The 25,463-nt window shown below is 52.7% G+C and overlaps 2 protein-coding genes across 3 annotated transcripts in view; one reads left to right on the forward strand and one right to left on the reverse strand.

The window, feature by feature from the left end:
- Positions 1–4,856: 4,856 nt before the first annotated feature.
- C1H1orf174 (chromosome 1 C1orf174 homolog) lies at positions 4,857–22,166 on the forward strand. 2 transcript variants are annotated; one of them, XM_003805388.7, is made up of 4 exons: positions 4,857–11,252; positions 18,407–18,520; positions 20,242–20,730; positions 21,226–22,166. In XM_003805388.7, the coding sequence occupies exons 1-4, from the start codon at positions 11,238–11,240 to the stop codon at positions 21,337–21,339; spliced, it is 732 nt and encodes a 243-aa protein (XP_003805436.4). In that variant the 5' UTR covers positions 4,857–11,237; the 3' UTR covers positions 21,340–22,166. The 2 variants fall into 2 exon arrangements, with proteins under 2 accessions (XP_003805436.4, XP_008969086.4); XM_008970838.6 differs by lacking the exon at positions 4,857–11,252 and adding an exon at positions 15,267–16,043.
- Positions 16,061–25,463, reverse strand: part of DFFB (DNA fragmentation factor subunit beta) — a 39,303-nt gene continuing 29,900 nt past the window's right edge. Inside the window, exon 8 of the transcript XR_010111404.1 lies at positions 16,061–17,310. The gene's annotated coding sequence lies outside the window, so the exon portion shown is untranslated. The remainder of the gene's footprint in view (positions 17,311–25,463) is intronic.

Genomic DNA, 25,463 nt, shown 5'->3' on the forward strand with positions numbered 1-25,463 from the left:
AGCAAAGGCTGCGTGAAGGAAAAGACTAGCAAAGTGGGGGATGCGGGGGGCGGCCGCAGACACTCAACCCAGGGTGGGAGCAAAGCCTCAGCACAGCACCCACCACCCTGAAATCCCCTCACCAGCTCAGAACCTGCCGGGACAGCCTGGGAGGGAGCGGCGGTCACCAGGATTCACGCTGTTTCCAGACCAGACAGCAGTGGACACGGAGCTCAGCGGCCCCCGGCCCAGCCCGCAACTCCCTCCCTGAGCCCCAGCGGGAAGCAGCTGCCGCTTCTCACAAACACATTCTTAATTCAGTGATTTCACTCCCTGGTGCTTGCCAAGGTGTTGGATACCTGAGAAGCCAAAGATTCACATTCTCTACAGAGGCAGCTGCTGCCCCCATCCTGGACTGCTCAGAAGACTCTGAAGGCCGTTAGTGAGCAACGGAGCCGCATTCTGAGCCCTGCCTGCCGCCCGGGCACCCTCCGAGAGCCATCCTGAGAGCGTCCCAGGAAAAGACCGGCGAGGTCGCCACGCCTGCCGCACCGACTTCGTTCCCCTGTCTCATCCTGCCCCCTGGCGTCGGGACTGCAGACACCTGCGCTGGCACCTACCTAAGGCGGCCAAGGGTGGCTCTCCAGGCGGCCGTCCCCTACTAAACAGGGGTCTGCACCGGTCCTCCTCCAGGAAGGGTGCCCTGCAGAGACCCACATGGCCGTGAAGGTGGGGAGTCCAGGTCCAACTCGACCTTGGCACCTCCTTGCTGTGTGATCCTGAGCAAGGTGTGTCCCCTCTGTGCTCCTCCATCTCCCCAGGTGCCAACAGTGGGCAATGAAAGAACCCGTCCGTCTCACAGGGTTGCCAGGAGAATCACGAGATGATCTGCGCAAGAGGGTCCGTGCCAGGCCAAAGCCAGGGTCCCCTCAAAACATGCAGCCCTCAGAGGGGCTCGGCCACCAGCAGGTCCACGGCACCACCCACGGCACAGCCATGCAGCCAGGGGCTCCTCCTCTCCCAGAACGCCCGCCTCCCCCAGCGCCAGCCGCCGTTGCAGGTGAACAGCCTATTCTCTGCGCAGGTGGGAGCCTGCAGTTGCCTAGAAGTTGGGGTGACTGGGCATGCAGTGCTGGGGGGCCGCATTGCTTCTGAGCCCGCGCATCCTGCTTCTCCATTGTCCTTGGGAGACTCTCGGGGACCCAGTGCCCAGCTTAAGAGAGAACTGGACACTCCAGGCCTGGACCACACAAGTTCAGTGGCAGCCCTGCCGTTCCAGGGAGTTGGATGTCGCTGATGCTGGGCGTCCTCGCAGCAGAGTTTAAAAAGCCATTGCTAGGAAAAGCCCCACTGGGAACATCACGCCGAAAATGCCCGTTTGGATGCAATGCTCTGCCCCGAGGGTGCTGATCACCGCAGACGCAGGTGCTATGTGCACCGAACCATCAACACTCCGCTGGCTGTAAAATGCACTGACTTCTTTAAAACCCCAGGAAGAAATTAATAAAAACATCTAGGGGAAGGATAACGAATTTTTTACTAAGTGGGAAGGCTGGCCTCTGGTTTGGAGAAGAGTCTGGGTCAAACTGTGTCCAGCCAAGTAAGGAACCTCAGTCCGGTTCCCATGGCCGTGGGGAGGGACGAGGCCTTCACAGCCTGGGGACCCATTTTCCTCACCCCAGTGACAGGGTAGAAGTCACTTTACAAATCACCACGGTACACACCCCCCGGGCTGCAGCAGCCCATGCTCTGCAGAAATGCAAATATTAAGACAACTTTATCTGCACGCCTCTCTGCAGGAAGGTTGCATCCCCTTAGCAGTAGGATCAAAAATTTTTTAGTAAATTAAAAAATTATTCAAAGAACATTTTTCTCTCACTGAGAAAAAAGCAGGGTGCCTCCTTTTTCCTGAGAGGAAACATGCTCTGTAAAATCTCTCTCTTTGTAATCAGGTTCATATAATAGGCATTAGTTCCGGGGAATTTCAACAGAAATCAGAAATAAAAGGAGATAAGAAAGTTCCAACCAGCCTCCGAAAACGGGCATTCCAGACCCACCAGAGAGATATTCTATTCCCTTTTCTCCGTAGCTCACTTGTGTGTGGGGGGAGGAAGGTCTGCAGTAAGAATTGAATCCTGCCCCAAAGAGGCCTGACCTTTGTCCTCAGCCACTGGGAGGTGACCTCCACGATGTCCTGCCTGATAGGAGTCACTGTTTGCCCAGGGCCTTGGGTTACACAGGAGAGTCCAGTGATGTGACTTAGGGTGGAGGAGAGCCACCATGATGGTCTCAGGGTGGGGCTGGCCATGCCAGAAAGACCAACGGTGTCATGGAGGGTGGGAGATGGGGACCACACGGTGGCAATCGGCCGCAGGACGGGGACTGACCATTTGGGTGGTCAATCAGCCATGCCCATGGAATGGAGCCCCAGTGAGAACCTGGACACTGTGGCTTGAGGCTGGCCCTCGCTCGTGCTACCACATTGACGCAGGAGAGTCACAAGTCCCAGTCCCGCAGGAAAGGGACAGCAACAGCTCTGCTTGGGGCACTTTTCCTGGACTCGGCCCCCTGCCTCCCCTCCTTTGGCCAATCTTAATCTGTATCCTTTCCCGGTAAGGAACTGATTTATGTAGATGTTGTTCCCACCCAGACAGGCTGGCTCCCCCTCTGGCTTCTGCCACGACTGGAGGCTTCCTGAGGCCTCCCCAGCAGCCGAGCAGGTGCCACCATGCCCCTGTACAGCCTGTGGACCCAGGAGCCAATTACACCTCTTTTCTTCATAAATTACCCAGTCACAGGTATTTCTTCACAGCAATTCAAGAATGGACTAATACAGAAACCACAACTGTGAGTGTAATAGCTTTCAAGGAGTTCTGGGAGTCCTTCCAGAATCATCAAACTGAGGGTGGCCTTGGGCACCTGAACTTGTGATTCGTACCAGGGTGAGGCCTTGCATGGACTGTGTCCTTGACCTTTGTAACTGGCCTGAACTCTTACTGAGTGTGTGTGTGTGTGTGTGTGTGTGTGTGTGTGTGTGTGTGTGTGAGAGAGAGAGAGAAAGAGAGACAGAGAGAGAGACAGAGAGAAAGAGAGAGAGAGAGGAGAGACAGAGAGAGAGCAAAGAGAGAGAGAGAGAAATAGAGAAATTCCCGATCTGGTATAAATCTATTTTCTGGAATACTAAAGTTATACATCTTGGAACTGACAAATCCAAGGGAAAAATTATCCCCACCCTTTTGCCTCTAAATTCATGCAACTGAGTTAGCTTGGTAACATCCAAGAATTCCAGACAGTTCAGTCCAAAATTCGAACAAGGTACAGACCTTGTTAGCTGCTCCTGGTCCGCAAGCCAACACCCCCACAAACCAAGAGACAGGTGTGGAGACCAGACAACCACGTGGGCTGGCCTCCATTCTGTGCCCAGACTTTGAAAAGAAGGATGGAGCCAGGCAGGGGGCGAACCTGCACTAGAATAAGACGAGGTGAAACCATTGCACAAGGTGGCCTGGAGGGAGCCTGGAGCAAGCCAGCCCTGCAAAGCCCCACCTGAGAAGCCAGGTTATGTCCACCCCATCAGTTCACACCAGTCAGCTGCTGCGAGCGGGTGGCGGTGACCCTGGCTCTGCACTCAAGTTTAAGGACGGACGCTGCCGTTGTACTTAGCTGCCTCGAAACGCACTGACCTGAATCTGTTCTGGATTCTTAGGAAGCAGCATGACAGGGAAGTCACAGCCGCAGGGACCTCGGTAGGCAAGTGCCCTTCGAGGAAACTGGGGAATCCTCCGTGGGGCGGAGCGAGCCTGGGTGAGCAGAGACCGGCCGTCGGCCATTCCACTCCCAGGGCCCATCAGCAGGGCAGACCCCTCCCCACCGACGTGGAGAAGTCTCGTTTCTGAAACATGCCACCAACACACAGTCTCTACTGTCCTGCATCCCTAAAAGTGGAGTGATGCCTATTCACGGCTCACTTTCAAGTGGCTGAGACACTAGGCGGGAGAGCCTGCAAGCCCCACCCCGCCCTCCGGCCGCACCCCTGCCTTCCCGCCACACCCCTGCCTTCCCACTCACTCTTTCCTGCATCTTCCCACGGCCTTTGCTGCCCCTAGGGGGCCCTCATGGCCTTTACTGACAGCCCGTGACGTCTCAGTAGCTCAGATGAAACCTGTTTGATTTGAAAGCTGATGATTTTAGCTCCTAAAGGCCACACATGGGAAGCGACCTGGACTTGAGGGCCATCGTTCCCAGTCCTGCCTGGGTCCATGTCCTGCCAAAATGCGATACCCGTGAGAACTGGGCAGGGCCCCACAGTGTCTCCTCCTGGGTGGCCTTGACCTGTGTCGGTGGCAGCTGTGGACGGATGCTTGGGTTTCAATGAAGGCAACTGAACACGCACAGCCGCCAAGAGAGGCCGCGGGGCGGGGGAACCTCAGAACCCCGTAATCTCTGCCCTGGGTGCAGACAGTTCTTCAGGAATTCCTCATCCTGCACATGGCCTGAGCATGGCTACACGGCCACAGAGGGAAAAACAGCTGCCCATCAATGACTAGTACGTTTGCGGGAAAATCCATTTATCTGTTGGCCCTGCCATGCCCCTGATGTTTGACCAAGTGAGCCTATGGTGCGCTGGGCACAGGGGCATCTGCGAGTGGGAGGCAGACGTGGATCTGCAGGGAAGGACCTGTCCACAAGCCCGCTCCCAGCCTGAACCTCACTCTGCCATCAGCCCGATCCTCAGCCGGTTTCCACTGCCAGCGGCCCCTGCTTGAAGGCAAGGGAGCTCTCAAAATAGGGCTTTTCATCTTGGTGTTTTTCTTCCAGACTGCCCAAAGGTTCTCATAAAATGGCAATTTTTTTTTTCATCTAGTTGGAAATCTCCAGGCTCTGCAAATCCCAGGCCTTTTCTTCAAAGGACACTGCAGCGTGATCTCAGCGGAGGGCTGGCAGCAAGGCACAAAGTGGCCCATCGCTCGGAGCTTTCATGCTGGATGATGTTGGAGTTCACGATTTGAATGTTCCCCCCTGGTGTGCAGTTTCACTGATACCCAAATGGAGCGTGTTCTTCATACAGTCAGGGCAAGCGGAGACTACCGGGTTCCCGAGGTTCTCCTGCCCTGCAGCCTCTCTCTGCAGCTGTGCACATGCACCATGACTCCCCATGGAGGGTGGAGCTCCACCCTGGCGGGAGCCACGCCCACAGCTCCCACGGCCCTGCCTGTGCACTGCCTGCAGTGCTCTTTACAACGTGTGTGCAGAGAGCCCAACAAACTTTTGATGAATGAAACCGGTGGACTCCACCAGGAGACAAGTCCTGGCTTCCGCTGGAGCATCTCCACCGGGCCTGCGTCGGTGAAAAGCAGATGCAAGCGAGTTCTCCTAGGTAGACCTCCACATCCTGCCTACTTACACAGTGATGGTGAGCTGCCATCAACAAGAACGGAAGCACAATTCAATTTTTAGAACACACACAATTAGGTGCCCATAAAAAACAGAAGCCAAAAATTAAAAGACAAATGAATGAGAAAGAACAAAACATAACCACAATATTGAGAAACATTAAGGAGGGCTCAAATTTCCTGGCAAGGGGGCAGAGAGGGGCCAGGGCTGGGCGTGAACCTGGGAAGACACGGCCAGGCCGGGCTGACCAAGCTGGGTCAGGCCATGGGTCATGACCGCCTGGAGACCACAAGGGCGTCGGGCTGGGGCAGATGCCATGGACCCACCACTGCCTCCTGATCCCAGCACGTTGTAGGATATATGAAGCAGAAAATGGTCTACTCTACTCAAACATCGTCATGTCACAGACTACTGATCAGTCTACAAAGCGGGCTACAAGAGTCCAGTGGATGCTCAGCCTCCAATGAGGGCCCCAGGGGCGCAGGCATTGGGCCCTTCCACCGGCACCTGCTTCCCCATCTCTGCACGGCGCGAACAGTTCCTATGTACTCTACACCTGATTCTGATGCCACCAACTTCAGAAGAGACCCTCTGCCCCATGCTGGTGGCTCCCTGAAGTTTCTGGGCATCTTCCAACTGCCCCAGGGGTAGCCCTGTGAGTCTCTCAGGCACCCTAGCAGGCTCAGAGCCTACATCCTTCTCCGCTGTGTCCTTCATTCAAGGCAGGACCTTGGCACATGTGCACGGGGCAGACACGGGAGGAGCTGCGATACTTTCCAACAGCAGACGGCTGTCCTACCGCAGGGTTATTTTTGCCCAGCTAAGTCGGGTGGACTGAGAGGATAGGAGAGGGTGGGCTATTAAGAAAACATTAGTTTAGGTCAATTCAAAGAGAACTTTTTTTTTTTTTTTGACAAAGTTTCACTCTGTCACCCAGGCTGGAGTGCAGTGGTGCGATGACATTTTAAAAGCATGCTGCAAGCTTTTTTTCCCCTGCCTTCTCCCTCTCTCTCTCTCTCTCTCTTTCTACCTATTACTTCTTTCTTTTAATTATAAAAGGCCAGTATGCAAGAGAGGCCCCGTCATCATACAGGCCACCATCTGTTGGCAGGAATGCAATGTGCTCTGGCCGGGGTGGCCTCAGTTAACGGGTCTACCGACTGACTGCTAGTCAGTTGAGAAATCTCTTCAACTTTCTCACTGGCCCTACAGTGTTTGTCAAAGGCAAATACTGAACTGGGGCACAGCAGTGTTTTAAGTCAGAAATTTGTGGTATGGGCAAGAATGCAAAGTTTCCTCCAATCCACAATCCTCAAGTTCTCTGTGTGTGTCTCACCCCCAGCCAGCCAGCCAGCCAGCCAATGTCCTCTGGGTATCACCAGCCTCTGTGAACAAAACACGGACCCTGCCTTCCGGGGGCGTACAGTTCAGGTGGGGGGCCAGCCACGTACAAGCCTGCACAGACTTCACACGCCTGCCACCATGGGGAGTCTCACTGTGCCCTGACCTGGCCGGGTGGGGGCACAGCTAATCAGGAATAAGAACAGAAGCAGACACGGCGAACCCGGGAAGCCATGGTGTGGAGGTGGCTTCGGCCGAGCCTGGTTTTGGGGAACCCGGGAAACCGTGGTGTGGAGGTGGCTTCGGCCGAGCCTGGTTTTCTGCTCCCTCCAGGGTCTCCTGCAATTCCACATGGCAGCTTAAGGTGGAGCGGGGGAGAGAATTCAAGATTGGCTCCTCTGTCCACGCCAACACCTCCCACCTCGTCAGGAGGGGTAGCCTGTCCAGACAGGGCTCCACTGCACATCCAGCCTTGACTAGGAGGCTCTGTTTCCCCCAGGGGGGCCTGAAAGGGGCCTGCATCCTACAGGATGAGGGAGGGAGAGGGGGCCCCAGCCACTTCCTCCCAGGATCCTCACCCGACACCCCCAGCTCTGTGCTGTTGCCCATGTGGCCTCTCCCCCGTGGCTCTCATCACACTGCAAATGTACAATTCTGTGTGATGATTCCATGCCTGGGCTCGCGCCTGGCCCAGTCCCCAGAACACAGTGGAGCTTGATACCTTGAGTGAATGAGTGGATGCGCCATGCTCTGGGATAGCACCAGAGAAACAGTCCTGGCCTGCCACGGGGTCCTGGTAGAAGAGTGCAGAACACTAAAAAAGCAGCAACCGGCAGATTGAATGTAGGGGGCGGGGGAGCATCCAGGAAGGGCCCCCCTGAGGACAGGAGATATAAGCTGAGTTGAGGTTTAACAAATGGATTAGCCAGGCAAAACGTGGGTTGGGGAGCTGGGGAAAGAAGGTTTTCAGGCACAGGGAAGTGGGGAAGAGGCTTTGCAGTGGTCAGGAGCTGAGGGAGGCACTGTGGATAGCAGAGGGGCAGGGGAACAGGTGCTGGGACTCTGTGCGGCTGGAGCAGGGAGCGGCAACGGTGAGCAAGCTCAGAAGCCCTTCCGCACATTCACTGAACAAACACCTGCTGGGCACCCACAGTGTGCCAGGCACCATGCCAGGACTTACAGGCCGCTCTAAGACTGTGGCTCTGGATCCCAGAAGCAGGGGATCACCCCAACAGCTGTGGGCTGCCCAGGCCAGAGGAAAAGGAGAGACCAGCCGTGAGGCTTCAAAGTCTAGAATTAACAGCAACCGGCATCTGATAGGATGTGGGCAGGGAGAGAGAGACATTCACCAATGGCCTGGGTGTCAGGCCTTACAGCTGGGAGGCTGGAAACCATGCTCATCCCAGACCCGGGGAGAGGACAGACCACAGTGGTGAAGGGAAGGAGAGTGCCCTTTGGGATGTTAAAAGTCCACATGGCTCGGAGCCCAGAGCCCCCCATTGGGCAGGCGAGGCCAGGCAGTGAGGCATTTACATCAACTGGCACCAACCACAAACAAGACAGGCCAACACCAGCCAAGCCCCAGTGGATGAAAACTTTGAGCTCCCAAGGACTGGGAAATAAAACCACTGAACCAAGCTTATTATGAAATCAATCTCTGCGAAAATGGGACAGGCTAGGTGTTTAACAAAGTATCGCTCGCTCTCATTTTTTTCTGAACAGCTGGCAGCGATTATATTAAGTTTCCATTTCAAACGCATTTCCTGCCAGTTACACATTTGTCTCCTCCCCTTCTGTACAACATGGATAATAACACGGGAGAAGCGCAGGTCTAGGAAGAGAGAGGGTACAACAGCCAGGTAGGACATGTGTGTGTGTGTGTGTGTACACCAGGGCTGCAAGCATCTTCACTCACTGCCGAAAGCAAAACCCCACGTGCAGTCTAATTTGAGGGCTCCACCTAATTACCAAACGTCACACTTCTAAAGAGAGTGGAGGCTGCATAGAGCTCAAGCTGGCAGGATCCTTAAATACTCTCCCTTCTCAGGCACTAAAAGGAGGCATCAGCTGCATGTCTGGGCTTTGAGAGAGTCATACCGTAAGAGCAGGCACACTGATGCTTTTGGAAGAGATTATGAATCACACCCTGCCTTGGAACAGTGCACAGAGGGACCCTGAGCGGGCCATGAAGCCACAATGCAATGCAGTTCACTTTTCAACCTTTGTAGTTTAAGTGGAAAACCTAATGCTTCTGACAAAACTGCCTGATTTAAATGTTCTCACTTGAGAAAAAATAATAATGATTTAAAAAGGAAATAAGACTCCCATTTATTTGCAAAGCACAGTACGGGCTGCTGGGTGCGCCCTGTGCCCAAGCACCTGGGAGCCAGCCCTGGACTGCACAGCCACCTGCGGGCGGAGAGGGGAGGGGCCAGGTGTCCTCGGCCTCTGATGTGGTTTCCACCCTGCGCCCTTTTCTGAAGACACACATCCTAGAGCCCAGAGAACTTGAGGGCTGGAGGGTTTAAGGCAAGGCTGGATTTCATTTCTATGTTGAAATTCTTAAGAACAGAACAGTGTGCCGGGCGCGGTGGCTCACACCTGTAATCCCAGCATTTTGGGAGGTCGCGGCAGGTGGACCACGAGGTCAGGAGATCGAGACCATCCAGGCTAACACGGTGAAACCCCGTCTCTACTAAAAATACAAAAAAATTAGCCGGGTGTGGTGGCGGGAGCCTGTAGTCCCAGCTACTCGGGAGGCTGAGGCAGGAGAATGGCGTGAACCCGGGAGGCAGAGCTTGCAGTGAGCCGAGATTGCGTCACTGCACTCCAGCCTGGGCGACATAGCGAGACTCCTGTCAAAAAAAAAAAAAAAGAAAGAAAACAAAAGAACAGTGGGCCTGGCACGGTGGCTCACGCCTGTAATCCCAGTACTTTGGGAGGCCAAGGTGGGCGGATTATTTGAGGTCAGGAGTTCGAGACCAGCCTGACCAACATGATGAAACCCCATCTCTACTAAAAATACAAAAATTAGCCAGGTGTGGTGGCGCCTGCCTGTAATCCCAGCTACTCAGGAGGCTGGGGCAGGAGAATCGCTTGAGCCCATGAGGCAGAGGTTGCAGTGAGCTGAGATCGCGCCACTGCACTCCAGCCTGGGTGACAGAGCGAGACTCCGTCTCAAAAAACAAACAAACAAAAAAACCCACAACAGAACAGTGGTCCTCAGCTTTACAAACACCTCCCTCAGCGGCAGCCAAAGAGGACACATCACAGCAGCCCAGGCCTGCTAGGGGCGTGTTTGCTGGAGGAGGCGTGGCCGCCGTGTGTCCATCCAGACCTGATAGGGCGTGGCCATTGGAGGAGGCGTGGCCGCTGCGGGTCCGCCCAGGCCTGCTAGGGGCGTGGCCATTGGAAAAGGCGTGGCCGCTGCGAGTCCACTTTGGCCGCGGAGAGTAACGGGACGGCGGAGGGGTCATTTCCCGCCGTGCACGTAACGGGGGGCGAAAACCGGCCCCCAGCCCGACGCCGGACCCTGGGCTCCTGGGCCCACCGACGGCCTCCACTAAGGCCCCCTCCCGCCCGCAACGTGGGGGGACAGCTGAGGCCACTTCCCGGGCGGGCCACCCCAACCCAAAGCGGCATGTCGCGGGGCAGCACAGCCTGCGACAAGCGCGCAAAGCTCCCCAGCGGGGCCGCAGCAAGGGCAGGCCTGGGAGTCCCTCGCGCTGCTCAAGGCCGCTAACCGGCACTCAGAAACCAGCGCTCTGCGGCACTGGAGAAAGCACTTCCCGCCCTCCTGCAGGCTGTTAGCCAGGGGATGCAAGGGGAGGGGCCCCTCACGGACGTCCCGCCCGCCCCTCTCAAACATGGCGGCCACAGGCGCACCAAGGGAAGAGCTCCTCACAAACATGGCCGTCCGCCCCTCTCATACATGGCGCCAAAGAGGCTTCAAGGGAAGCACCCCTCACGAACATGGTTGCCACAGGTGCACCAAGAGAAGCGCCCCTTACAAACATGGCCGTCTGCCCCTCTCAAACATGGTGGCCAAAGAGGCTTCAAGGGAAGCACCCCTCAAGAACATGGTTGCTCGCCCCGCTCAAACATGGCGGCCACAAGTGCACCAAGGGAAGCGCCGTTCACGAACATGGCCGTCTGCCCCTTTCAAATATGGCGAACACAGAAGCTACCAAAAAAGCACCCCCCGCAAACATAATCTCTCAGGCCTGCCACGGGCGTGGGAAACATAGCGGCTACAGGGGTGCCAAGGGACGCGCCCTCATGAACATGGCCAGCCACAGGCCGACTGCCTGCTCCAGTGTCCCACCACTGGCCCAAGGCCTGTGACCTTCGCCCGCCGCTTACGAAAGAGCCAACACTGTGTGGTCACATGACGAGGGTGCTGCACTGTGATTGGCTGTGCTGACGTCGGACGCCGCCGCGGCGCGCTCTGCAGACTCCGGGTCGCCGCTCCGCCGGGACGCGTTGGCCGGGGCGCGCGGTGCTTGGCTGCGGTGCTCACACTCATGAGGAGCCGGAAGGTGAGGGCTGGGTCCCGGCAGCAGCTGCGCCGGGCAGGGCGGGGACTCTGGGCCACCTGCTGTCTGGAGAACCGGGGCGGGGTCACGGGGTGCCTGTGGCCTAGGAGCGGCCTCCGCTTGGGCCTCGCCCCCGGCAGGAGTTGGGGGCTCCAGGCCACGCTCCCGGGAGAAGGAGGGCTCCGAGGTCACGCCCCTGTGAAAAGGGGGCTCCGGGCCACGCCCCCGGGAGAAGGGGAGCTCCCAGGACACGCCCCCGGGAGAAGGGGCGTTCCCAGGCCATGCCCCCGGGAGAATGGGGGCTCCGGGCCACGCCCTCGGGAGAAATGGAGCTCACAGGTCACGTCCCCGGGAGAAGGGGGCTCCCAGGCCATGCCCCCGGGAGAAGGGGGGCTCCGGTCCACGCCCTCGGGAGAAGTAGAGCTCACAGTTCACGTCCTGGGCAACAGGGGGCTCCCAGGTCACGCCCCCTTGAAGAGAGGTTTCAGGCTGCTTTCCTAGGAAGGTGGGGCACCCTCTCCAGAACTGGTTTCAATTCCTGGTAGTGCTGGATGCTGCAGAGCTGAGTTTGTGCCCCTCAACTGCTGCCACTCCAATGGAGGTCACACAACAAGTGACCTCAGCTTGGCCCCATCTACTTAATGTGCTAAAAGTGGGGTGATGAGGGATCCACCAAGAGGGTGGTGAGGATTGAAGGGGGGGTGCCAGTGTCTGGCAAGGGGCAAGTGCTCATTGCGTGGGTGTAACATTTAAGGCGAAGGACCCTTTTCACAGTGGACCCGGCGCGGGTCCAGGTCCACTTGGGAGGCTCTGAGCTGCATGGAGGCTCTCCTGGTTTGTTCAAATGGGAGTGGCCACTTGTGAATTCCAACTCCTTTTACTATTTTTATCTTTGAACCAAAACTTGTCTCCTGTAGGCACATATACTTGGATCTTTTTTAAAATCCAGTCTGGTAGTTTCTGCCTTTTGATTGAATTGTTTAGCCCATGCACATTTAATATTATTGATACACTGTAGTTAGGTTTACATTTGCCGTTTTACTTTTTCTTTTCTTTATACAAGTCTGTCTTTTTCTTCCCGTTCCTTCTTTAAGTGGATTAAAGTGAATATTTCCTAATGTAGCATTTTAATTTAATGATTTTTTTTCACAACTTTTTCAGGTTTTTTCCAGTGCTTGCTCTATGTTTTACCGTATACATCTTAATCTTCATATTCTCCATATACATCTTAAGCTTCAGATTTGTACTAGGTTAATTCCAAGTGATACAGAAATGTTACTCTTATATGGTTATTTTTGTGGTATTTTGTTATATGTATTACATCTGATAATGTTACAAACTCAACAGTACTGTGTTATTATTATTACTTGCTGTCTGTGGTCATTTCCTTAGCCAGTAGGGGTTTGCTTTCACCCACTTTCTTTGTTTTGTTATTGGCAAATATAGTACATGTCTGTATATATTATACACACATTATTGTATACAATTGCTTTTTAAATTAAGAGAAGGAGGTAGAGGAATAGGCATTTAAACTATATAAGAACATAATTACCTTTACTGGTGCTGTTTGTGTGTGTGTGTGGTTTTGAATTACTGTCTGGGGTCACTTGCTTTCAGCCTGATGAACTTCTTTTAGTGTTTCTTGTAAAGTGAGTTTGTTGTTGTTGTTGTTGTTTTTGCTTTGAGACCAGAGTCTCCCTCTGTTGCCCAGGCTGGAGTGCAGAGGTGTGATCTCGGCCCACTGCAACCTCTGCCTCCCGGGTTCAAGTGATTCTCGCCTCAGCCTCTGGAATGGCTGGGATTACAGGAGCCTGCCACTACGCCCGGCTAATTTTTGTGTTTTTACTGGAGACAGGTTTTCACCATGTTGGCCAGGCTGGTCTAAAACTCCTGACCTCAGGTGATCACTGCCTCAGCCTCCCAAAGTGGTGGGATTACAGGCATGAGCCACCATGCCCAGCCCATTTTTGAAGTATAGCTTTGCTGGATATAGGATTCTTGGTTGACAGGTTTGTTTGAGCATGTTGAATATGTTTGAATATTCTCCATTGTTTCAGTCAGTTCATTTATTGAGGTTCCCTTCTAAGTGGCTTTCTTCTTGGGGCTTTCAAGATTTTGTTCTCTTTCAAGATTTTGCCTTTGATCTTTGTATTTTTACAGTGATGTGTCTGTGGATCTCTTTGCATGTATCCTATTTGGAGTTCTGTTCATTAAGATTCCTGGATATGGGGCCAGGCGCAGTGGCTCAAGCCTGTAATCCCAGCACTTTGGGAGGCTGAGGCAGGCGGATCACGAGGTCGGGAGATTGATACCATCCTGGCTAACACAGTGAAACCCTATCTCTACTAAAAATACAAAAAATTAGCTGGGCGTGGTGGCGGGCGCCTGTAGTCCCAGCTACTTGGGAGGCTGAGGTGGGAGAATGGCATGAACCTGGGAGGCGGAGCTTGCAGTGAGCCAAGATTGTGCCACTGTACTCCAGCCTGGGCGACAGAGTGAGACTCCGTCTCAAAAAAAAAAAAGATTCCTGGATATGTAGGTTAATGTTTTTCTGTAAATTTGAGAAGTTCTCAGCCATTATTTCTTCAAATATTTTTTCTGCTCCTTTCTCTCTGCATTCCTGGTGGTTCTTATTTTGTGTATGTTAGTGTACTTGATGTCCAGCATTTCTCTGCAGCTTGCTTTATTTTTCTTCGTTCTTTTTTTCTCTGTGTTCTTCAGCATGCATAATCTATCGATCTGTCTTCAAGTTTGCTTATCCTGCCAGTTCAGTTCTACTATTAAGCCCTTCTAGTGAATTTTGTTATTTCAGGTTTTGTACTTTTCTACTCCAGAATTTCCATTTGGTTTTTAAGTAATTTCTCTTTATTGATAGTCTCTTTGATGCAGCATTATCTTATGTTTCTTCTTTATTCATGATCTTGATATTGTTTATCATGGCTACCTTGGTCCTTTATATATGTATAAATCCAACATCTGGTCATTCTCACAGACAGCTTCTGTGGCCTGCTTTTATTCCAGTGTATGAGCCTACTTTTCTTTTTCTTTGAGTGCTTCATAATTTTTTGTTGGGATTATGCCTTCATAATTTTTTTGACATTTTAGATAATACATTTTAGCAATTCTGGGTACTGTCCCCAACCCTGGGGCTTGTCATTGTTAATATGCTTATTTGTTTAGCAACTGGGTAGATTGTTTTGATAAAGTATATTTCCCCTGCCACAGTGTTCAGCCTGTGATGTTGCTGGTGGGGGGTGGCTCCCAGCCACTCTGGATGACAGTGGTTTTAGTGAGGTCCTTTTCCTCTTTCCCTGACCACATCCAGCTGTTGAACTTCGCTAATGCCAGGTTATTGTGCTGTTCTCAGCAACAGCCTGGGCATAAGTTGCTCTACAAACTAATCCAATCAAATTGTGGCTTCTTCGAAGGGATACTTTCTAAGGTCAGTGTTTGGTTAGTTTGTTCTGTGTCCAAGAGGCCTCCTCCCAGCCGTGTTAGTCTCTGGCTCTCTCCTGCGAACTGGTTGGCCTACAGTTTGGCCTATTGCTTGATTCTCCACTGCCTCCACCCCCTTCATCACAGCCTCCACGGTACTTGAACAGCTCCCTTAGGCCGGAACTTCTCCACATTCCATGGCAGGGAATTTGGTGCCTTTGGGCAGATGTAAGAGCTGTCTGTTTAGTTGCCTGCCTCTCATCCCAGGCAGAGCCTCTGAGCCAGGGCCTGCAGCTGAGGACAGTAATGGGCTCCTCTCTGAATGGGGGCTGGGGGAGCTAGCAGCAGCCTGAGATCCTCCAAATGTGTCTTCCCCAGCCTGGAACCACCTCGTATCTAGGACAGGGTTGATGGGGCCCCAGTCTTCTTGGTTCACTGGGCGGAGCCTCTTGCAGAGGCTCAAACCCTACTTGTAGAATGGAGCCAAGGTGAAGCCTTCATTCTACAAATAGGGTCTGAGCAGAAAGGAGGGCCCCTCTTCTCAATCCTACTCACTCAGGACCTGGTCTCAATCACAGGTGGGATGAGAGCAGAAAGGGAAGCACTGCTGTCCTGCCTCTCCTGGGAAGACACCCCGCTGCCTGGGAGCTAGGGAGGTGGCCCTGTGTTCTTGGCTGCAGCAGGACAGAGCTCAAGTGCCACAGACTCTCCGTGTCCTTACCAAATGTATGTAGGTGTTCTGGAGCAAGTGTTTCTTCATTTGCTGGGTGCCCATAGGACCATTTCCAAAGGCTCTCTAAATGGCTGTTTTGGGACTGCTCATCACTCTCTGAGTAGAAGGTCAGTGAAGCTCCTCAAGCTGTCATGTTGAAGTCAGTCTCGGCCAGCCCTTTTGGAGAAACCATGTTTGTGCTTCTGACATACCAGTTATTAAACAATCTACTGGAATGAGGAGAATCTCAATGATGAGAAAGTCTTTCCTTTTTTGGACTGTGGGAGCAGTCCAAGCTGCCCAGCTGCAAAGCAGGAATCTGCAAGTGAGACTGTGACCAATTCTTGACATTTTGGAGTTGACACCTTGGAGGTGGTTAATCCATGATGAAACTGAAGCTAAGCCGCTCTCATGTTTTGACTCCTGTCAATCCGGAGTGGACAGCAAATGGCCTGCTCAGGTGTCTGTTAACAGCCAGCGCTTCCAGGCCCACCAGATCATCTGGCTTTTCTCTGCAGAAGGGGCCAAAAGGTCCACCTGATGAACCTGTTGCACGCGAAAAGTTCAGAACCACTGCTGCCAAGATGCTGACAGAAGCCTTGAGAAGCACCTGCTGCGGGAAAAGACGTGCAGGCGTAGAACACAGAGTGGGTGGCAGCTTCTTCAGTTCAATCCCCACCTCAGGCAGTTGTTGGGGGTCATATCTAGGGTGAGCTGTGGTGATGGAATAGAGATTTGGAAGCCAGGCATCACTCGTATAACCTCATAAGCTCCTTACCCAAGTTGTCCTCATCTGAAATGGGTGTGCCACTCCTTTAAAGCTGTTCAGGCACTGAGCTGGGCTCCCCACACAGCATACTCCAGCACAGAGCAGCAAAGCGCCCGGAGGAGGGCTCACAGCAGGGAGGAGAGGTGGGGCAGTGGCTTTCTAGGTCAGAGATGTCTTTTCCCTACGAGGCACGTGATGGCGTTTTAGGGAGATGGGCTTGTTTAAGACCCAGTGTGAGGATTTTGATGAGAGATGTTTATGGCAACTCTTAGCAAGTTCTGTAATCTCTGTTGCCTCAGTCCCCTTGGTGTAACTGTGACCATGACGTCTGCCGGGGCTCTCAGCAAAGCCCTGCCCTTGTGAGAGGACGGAGGCCCAGCCCCCGGTGTGCTGTGGTAGCAGGCACTTCACCCAGCCTGTGGGCAACTGGCATGTCCTGTGTACAGCAGGCGGGCATCCTGGCCTCTGGTGGGCTGCTGCCTGCTCTTCTCCCTCCTGTTTCAGACACACACTCTGACTGCCACAGTATCACAGGACCTTGGAGCTGCCACCCCACAGGGCTTCTGGAGCTGTCTTGGGCTACGGGGTGCATGGCAGAGACAGATTATTTCTTTTTTTTTTTGAGACGGAGTCTCGCTCTGTCACCCAGGCTGGAGTGCAGTGGCGCAGTCTCGGCTCACTGCAAGCTCCGCCTCCTGGGTTCACGCCATTCTCCTGCCTCAGCCTCCCAAGTAGCTGGGACTACAGGCGCCCACCACCACGCCCGGCTAATTTTTTGTGTTTTTAGTAGAGACGGGGTTTCACTGTGTTAGCCGGGATGGTCTCGATCTCCTGACCTCGTGATCCACCTGCCTCAGCCTCCCAAAGTGCTGGGATTACAGGCGTGAGCCACCACGCCCAGCCGAGACAGATTATTTCTGTGTTTTATTTTTTTGTTTTTTTCCTTTTTTTATTTCTCTTATCTGCTGTTGGGCAGGGCACTCTTCATCCGTCCCCTTCTGGGTTCCAGTTCTAGGGCCTGTTGGCAGCAGCTCTTGGGCCTTTCCTGGCCATGTCAACCTGCATCGCTCCTGTTTGTTGCTTCTACTACTCACACTCATTGCTTTCGAGTTTTCTAAGTGCGGTGTGGTATTGTGGACTGGATTCTGGAACAGAAAAACAGTTCATGGAGAAACCGATAAAATACAAATAAAATCTATAGTTTAGTGAAGAGTACCGTAATGTCACTAATTTCTTAATGTTGACAATGTCCTGTAGTTGTTTAACATTAGTGGAAGCTGAGTGAAGGCTACATGGCAACTCCCGGTACTATTTTATTATTATTATTTTTTCAGAGACACGGTCTCACTCTGTCACCCAGGTGGAGTGCAGTGGTGCAGTCATAGCTCACTGCAGCCTTAGACTCCTGGGATCAAGCGATCCTCTCACCTCAGCCTCCCACATAGCTGGGACTACAGGTGCACACCACCACACCTGGCTAATTTTTTAAAAAATTTTTTAAAGATGGGCTCTCGCTGTATTGCCCAGGCTGGTCTTGAACTCCTGGGCTCGAGCGATCCTCCTACCTCAGCTTCCCAAGTAGCTGGGATTACAGGTGTGAGCTATCACACCAGTTTCTTTGCACTATTTTTTGCAACTTTTCTGAATGCCGAAAATTATTCCTAAATAGTTATTTTAAATGTTATGTCTTTAATTAATTTCTTTCTTGTTATTAGAAGAGTTTGCTTTGCATTCAGGATAAAAGAGAGGTGGACCAGTTTGTTAATATTAAAATTTGTGAGACAGTCGCTAGCTGCATTCAGCTAATAGAATAGGACTCTAATTTGAGGAAGAGAAACTTTGGTTTCCTCATGTTACCTTTTTTTAAGAACTTTGACAGCGTATGAAAGTTGGAGAGCCTTCTAAGGAAGGGCATGTGCTGCTTATTCTAAACACTTTGAAGTGTTTAGACTTAATTTCCACTAAAGGACAAATGGTGGCTACTAGAAATATACAAGATAAGGGGGACAGATCGTCCCAAGCCTCCAAAATCGTGGAAATAGTAGATCCTGTATCCTAAACCCAGTCACAATGTCGTTTGGATTTACACATTCGGGCCACAGCTGTCTCCACAAAGATGATAAAATCCTGGGAGCGGGAGGGGCTGTCTTCGGGTGTTCTTTAGGTGGCAAATTCTCGTCTACACGTTCATGCTCCCTTCCTGAGAGCGCTCTCTGAGTGGCTCTCAATCTGTCTGTCTAGCTCACAGGTGCAGTGCGGTCTTCAGCGCGCTTGAAAGCACGAAGTTGTTCGGCAGCCAGGTTGGCCTCTGCCCAGGAAGTCGCTGGTTCCACGTCTGCCAAGACAGCATGTCTGGTGAGCCCTGTTACCATGGAGAATGCCAAGATCCTGACTCGAGGGTCCATTTTTATACAAAATTGCCACTCCAAGATGTGTTGCTTTAGAAAAATATCGAATGTTACTTATCTGCCAGAGGGGGACTATTGCAGATGAAAAGGTGACAGCACTGTAATTGCCTTCAGAGAAAGACACACTCTGCAGGCCGGGGCTGGCTCTCCTAGCAACTGCCCACCCGTGTGTGTGTCTAGACCCGGGCCCTGATCCTAGCACCCGCCTACCCATGTGTGTCTAGACCCGGGCTCTGATCCTAGCACCTGCCCACCCGTGTGTGTCTCTAGACCCGGGCTCTGATCCTAGCACCCGCCCACCCGTGTGTGTCTCTAGACCCGGGCTCTGATCCTAGCACCCGCCCACCCATGTGTGTGTAGACCCGGGCTCTGATCCTAGCACCCGCCCACCCGTGTGTGTGTCTAGACCCGGGCTCTGATCCTAGCACCCGCCCACCCGTGTGTGTGTCTAGACCCGGGCTCTGATCCTAGCACCCGCCCACCCGTGTGTGTGTCTAGACCCGGGCTCTGATCCTAGCACCCGCCCACCCGTGTGTGTCTAGACCCGGGCTCTGATCCTAGCACCCGCCCACCCGTGTGTGTCTAGACCCAGGCTCTGATCCTAGCACCCGCCCACCCATGTGTGTGTCTAGACCCAGGCTCTGATCCTAGCACCCGCCCACCCGTGTGTGTGTCTAGACCCGGGCTCTGATCCTAGCACCCGCCCACCCGTGTGTATGTCTAGACTCGGGCCCTGATCCTAGCACCCGCCCACCCGTGTGTGTGTCTAGACCCAGGCTCTGATCCTAGCACCCGCCCACCCGTGTGTGTCTAGACCCGGGCTCTGATCCTAGCACCCGCCCACCCATGTGTGTCTAGACCCGGGCCCTGATCGTAGCACCTGCCCACCCTTGCCTGTGTCTAGACCGGGGCCCTGATCCTAGCACCCACCCACCTGTGTGTGTGTCTAGACCAGGCTCTGAGGCCACTTGTGCTCATCACTCTGCTCTTAGCGTGCTGTCGAGTCATGCTGGCCCATTGCCGTGCAGCCTCACCGCCAGAGGCTTGAAGAGAAAGGCAGAGTGGGTGGGGAAAGGAATCTCATGCCGTCTGCCGTTCACCCTAGCCCAGCCATCGATTCCGAGGAGCGAGTTCCTGAACTTACCGGTGAAGTAGAGCCACTTCCCGGAGCCTACAGCTGAGGGGTTAGGACTTGGCCGTATGCCAGCGTGTAGCACAGAGCTTTGCTCATGATGAGGTGCTTGGTAAAATTTTGTCGAAGTCAATTTAACAAATATTTCTTGAGCACCTACTGTGTGCCAGGCACTAATCGGTGAATAAAGCAAAGACCCCTGCCTTCACAGAGCTTATGCCCTAGCAGAAATGAATGAAAGCTGGATTCTTTTACTGTAATTGTATAATATATAAATATATGCTTCAGAATTCACCTCAGGAGCTGTAACACCACTGGGGAAAACTGAAAGTGTAGGAGTGATGTGGGGTGTGTCTAGATTCAGTCTCACTTGTATTTTGTCCCTTGGTGGCAAAACAGTGAAATGACGATCTGTGAAAGTTGTGGTCACAGCATCTTTATCATTTCCGATGTGAGAAGAAATACTAGCCTCTGGATTGAGGCCTGTTTTATTTGCTAGATATGTCTGGTTCCCCTTACATTTTTTTTCTTGACAGACTTCCTCATCCCACAAAGCCACAGACAGGCGAACGTCCAAGAAGTTCAAATGTGACAAAGGACATCTTGTGAAGTCAGAATTACAGAAGCTTGTCCCTAAGAATGACAGCGCTTCTTTGCCAAAAGTGACACCTGAGACCCCTTGTGAAAATGAGTTTGCTGCAGGCAGTGCCTTGCTTCCAGGCAGCGAGGCTGGCGTTTCTGTGCAGCAGGGGGCTGCAAGTCTTCCTCTCGGTGGCTGCAGAGTTGTGAGTGACTCTCGCTTAGCAAAGACTAAAGATGGCCTGTCCGTGCCAAAACACAGTGCCGGGTCCGGAGCAGAAGAATCCAACAGCACCTCCACTGTGCAGAAGCAGAATGAGCCAGGGCTACAGACAGAGGATGTGCAGAAGCCACCACTTCAGATGGACAACAGCGTCTTTCTAGATGACGACAGCAATCAGCCAATGCCCGTGAGCCGGTTCTTTGGAAACGTTGAGCTCATGCAGGTAAGAGCGGCGCCTTCCTCCTCCCGTGGGTACTCAGGCAGCAGCTGCACATTCAGGTCACACACTCCCCACTCAGTGCAGGTAAATAATGCCTCGACACAACATTAAACATAAACTAATCATTTTAACCCACGAGGAGAAAATGAAACCGTTGGCTAATTGGGGGCCCTCCCTGCATCTCCCGAGCTGAGAATCACTGCTCTTGGGAAAGGTGTGTTTCCATGAAATCAGGTTTGTGGTTTTTTTGAACATCCACCCCACGCTTGCTGTTGCTTTCTTTTGTTTTGAACCCAGCACCTCTCCTCCTCTTTACTCGATCAGCCCAGTAGGGAGCAAGCTCTCATGTAGAGGCGAGCGCTGGGACTCAGGCATTTTCACGCGTCTGAAAGGGAAGAGCGCTCTGCCAGCCCTAGAGCCGCTGGGTGGGGCACATTGCAAATGCGGGTGCAGATACGTATTGCTCATGACCGAAGTCATGTTTTCTTCTCCTCTAAGGACCTCCCACCTGCGTCTTCATCTTGTCCTTCAATGAGCAGACGAGAGTTCAGAAAAATGCATTTCAGAGCCAAAGATGATGACGACGATGACGGCGATGATGCAGAAATGTAGGGGCCATGCAAAATAATGTCCTTGAGTGTTCAGTACCATTAACAATGTGACAGTTTAGCACATTACAAGATTTATATAAAATGTATCTCCAAGAGAATGTCTTAATCAAACTTCAGAACTGACCCATCTAAGTCAACAGTGCCAAGCACCCAGTACCTGTGGAGGATGTGCTCATGGGAACGAAAACTCGAACCGTCTTTGAGGTTGCAAAGCTGCTGTGCTGCGCCAATGCCCTTTCTTTTTTTTTTTTTTTTTTTTTCCTTGGAGACAGAGTTTCTCTCTTGTCGCCCAGGCTGGAGTGCAATGGTGCGATCTCGGCTCACTGCAACCTCCACCTCCTGGGTTCAAGCGATTCTCCTGCCTCAGCCTCCTGAGTAGCTGGGATTACAGGCATACGCCACCACACCCAGCTAGTTTTTGTATTATTAGTAGACACGGGGGTTTCTCCATGTTGGCCAGGCTGGTCTCAAACTCCTGACCTCGTGATACGCCCGCCTCAGCCTCCCAAAGTGCTGGGATTACAGGCGTGAGCCACCATGCCCGGCCAGTGTCCTTTCTTATACACGTCCATACATGATGATGGCTTGAGTCAGCTGCAGGGCAGTGGGCTTCATGAGAGGGATCTTTGTAAAGACAGCTCTTCACTTCAGCTCAGTAGCTTTGGTCATAGGCAAGTTTGTTTTCCATTATCCTAATTTGATGATTCTTTTGATGAATTCAGTGCTAGTTCTTAAAGAACTCTTTTACTTCTGTATGTGGAGCTAATGTTTACCTTGGAAATTTTGCAAAATACATGTAAGAAAGAAATAAAATATATTTTGAAAATATTTTGAAAGCAGTCGTATGTTCGTAAAACCAGATTCCTTTCTCAATGCCTGGGAGCCAAGTGGAGGAAACACATCCTGCCTCAGTCTCATGCTCCCAAATGCTCATAACGCTGGGTCCATCTTTTTTTTTTTTTTTTTTCTGAGACTGAGTCTCACTCTGTTGCCCAGGCTGGAGTGCAGTGGCACAATCTCGGCTCACTGCAACCTCTGCCTCCCGGGTTCAAGCGATTCTCCAGGCTCAGCCTCCCAGGTAGCTGGAATTACAGGCATGTACCACCATGCCTGGCTAATTTTTCGTATTTTTAGTAGAGCCGGGGTTTCACCATGTTGGCCAGGCTGGTCTCGAACTCCTGGCCTCAGGTGATCCGCCTGCCTCTGCCTCCCACAGTGCTGGGATGACAGGCGTGAGCCACCGCGCCCGGCACAGGTCCATCTTTTAGACCCGTTAACCACTGAGGCCCCCGGGACAGCGCCTCTTCCCTTCTCTCAAGTGTACTTCTGCTCCCACTTGTCTGCCGCAGAAGTGTCGGGCTTTCCTATCCTGTGTGGTGGAGACGGTCAGCCGTCCAGCGAAGGCCATGCTCTCCTCCAGGCCATAGAGAGGTCCGTGTGCAGCTGCCTGACGAGAACTGCACTCCCCAGCCCCAGCGGCGTCAGGGAGCACCTCACCGTGTGTTCTCGCCCAGGGCAGTGGAGACAAGCCATTGGGAGTGCTCTCTCCATGGCCTCTTCCTGCCGCCGCCTGCACGTAGAAGCCGAGTGGACCAACCAGGAGCAAGCTGGGGTCCCCGGGTGACCAAGGACAAGGAGAAGTTGCCTGCGATGTGGGAAGACTGTGGGCCTTTTCATGAGGGAACAAGTGAGTCTTGCTGGTTTTGAGCTTTTATACGTTTCTGGTTTAATTACAAGAGCAGCTAGAATTAACCCTGTGAAAATGTCCTATGAAGCACAGGAAGGATTTTCTACAACAGATAAATTGGAAGCAAAATATAGTTGAAGTGCCCTGTAAGAAGTGTTTCCGCTCTTTACTATTCAAACACTGCCCTCCCTGAAGGTGTCATTTTCCACTTCTAATGTGATCCTTTTCTCATGAGCTGTGACCTTCACCTGCTTTGAATAACTTTGTGATTTATTGATCAACAAACTATAATTTGGAAATGTGGCTTATAAAGTCATTTTATGATAGCCAGGGAAAATAATTTACAACTTTTGCCGGGCACAGTGGCTCACGCCTATAATCCCAACGCTTTGGGAGGCTGAGGCAGGCAGATCACTTGAGGTCAGGAGTTCGAGAATAGCCTGGCCAACATAGTGAAACCCCGTCTCCACTAAAAATACAAAAATTAGCCGGGCGTGGTGGTGGGCGCCTATAATCCCAGCTACCTGGGAGGCCAAGGCAGGGGAATCACTTGAACCCAGGAAGCCGAGGTTGCAGTGAGCTGAGATCACGCCATTGCACTCCAGCCTGGGCAACAGAGCGAGACTCTGCCTCTAAAATAAATAAATAAAGTACAACTTTGGATTGCTGCATGAATAACTATTAATAACAGCACCTGGCCGGGCGCGGTGGCTCACGCCTGTAATGCCAGCACTTTGGGAGGCTGAGGCGGGCAGATCATGAGGTCAGGAGATCGAGACCATCTTGGCTAACCTGGTGAAACCCCCTCTCTACTAAAAACACACAAAAAAAATTAACCGGGCGTGGTGGCAGGTGCCTGTAGTCCCAGCTACTCGGGAGGCTGAGGCAGGAGAATGGCGTGAACCCAGGAGGCGGAGCTTGTAGTGAGCCAAGATCACGCCACTGCACTCCAGCCTGGGTGACAGAGCGAGACTCCGTCTCAAAAAATTAAAAAAAAAATTTTTTTTTTAATGACAGCACCTATCCTGGTGGTGACGAGAATTTTGCCATCCTCTAAGCAGACTTCAGTGAGGTGCACTGTCCCGAATGATGATACACCTGCAGAGGAGACGCAGCACGCAGAGTGGAAAGTGTGTGCGTTCCTGGGGCCACCCCTATTCACTCACAGTGGTTAACCTGCACTAACAAGCACTGCCAGGTAGAAACACTTCCTAGTCTACATGTGGACTGTAGCCTGCACAGACCTAGGGGGACTGACCAAAGGGGGGCGAATGAGGGAATAAAAGATAAGATACAAATGAGTATATTTGTGCTCACGCACAGCCCCTGGCGCAGGCCGACTGTGGCTCTGCCTACAGCGCTTCCTCCTGAGCTGCAGGAGGGCCATGTCTTGTGGTCGTGTTTGCTGCAGCTTTGCCATCTGGATGGAGCCTGGCACTGAGCTGGTTGAGGCCGTCTGCAGGCCTTTACTGGGCTCTTCCCTTGGAAGCTTCTTACTGATGCCAGGACCTCCCAGCGGGTGACCCTCAGCCCCACAGATCACAGAATTCCACACTCTTAGCTCCTAGAACTTTTCTCCCTCTTGTGTGAGAATGCACAGACCACATACTCTTTCTTTGTCGCAGAGGTTCAGCCACCTTTTCTAACCTGAGACTCTGGGTGACATAACTCCTGATAGGTGATAGCTCTTTGTAACAATCACCAGCACCTTGCCCAGCCAAGGGCCCGGAAGCAAGAAAAAAACAACCAAAACACCATGTCACAGCCAGGAGAGCCTTGCACGCTTCACACACAGCTCAACAAGCCTGGGTTTCCGGTGTCTCAACTCCTGCAGAAATGAAGCCTCAAGTCAGGAAGGGTGAGGAGGGGCACGGACGAGGCCCAACGGCAGCAGGATGGCGCAGAAAGCCTGAGGGACACAAAACCTTCTAGGCCTAGTCGTAGGCAGTGGGGCAGCACCGTGGAGCCACGTGGTAGAGGGATAGCCGCCCTGTGTGTCCAGGGCAAGGTGGCACAGCATGCCTGGACCGCTGAGAAGGAAGGACTTCCCTCAAGAATGTGTCTTGTGCCGGGTGCAGGGGCTCACGCCTGTAATCCCAGCACTTCAGGAGGCCAGGGTGGGTGGATCGCCTGAGCCCAGGAGTTTGAGACCAACCTGGACAACATAGTGAGACCATCTCTACAAACATAAAAATAAATTAGCTAGGCATGGTGGCACATGCCCGGGGTCTCAGTTACTGCAGAGGCTGAGGCAGGAGAATCACTTAAACCCAGGAGTTCAAGGCTGCAGTGAGCTGAGATCACACCACTGCACTCCAGCCTGGATGACAGAACAAGACCCTGTCTTAAAAAACAAACAAGACAATGAAAGAATGTGTCTCTGAAAAAGGCCCACGTCTGTGGCTGTTAAACAGAGCAGCTCATCTCCTGAGGCTGGA

The sequence above is a fragment of the Pan paniscus genome, chromosome 1 (assembly GCF_029289425.2).
Source record: "Pan paniscus chromosome 1, NHGRI_mPanPan1-v2.0_pri, whole genome shotgun sequence".
NCBI lineage: Eukaryota > Metazoa > Chordata > Mammalia > Primates > Hominidae > Pan > Pan paniscus.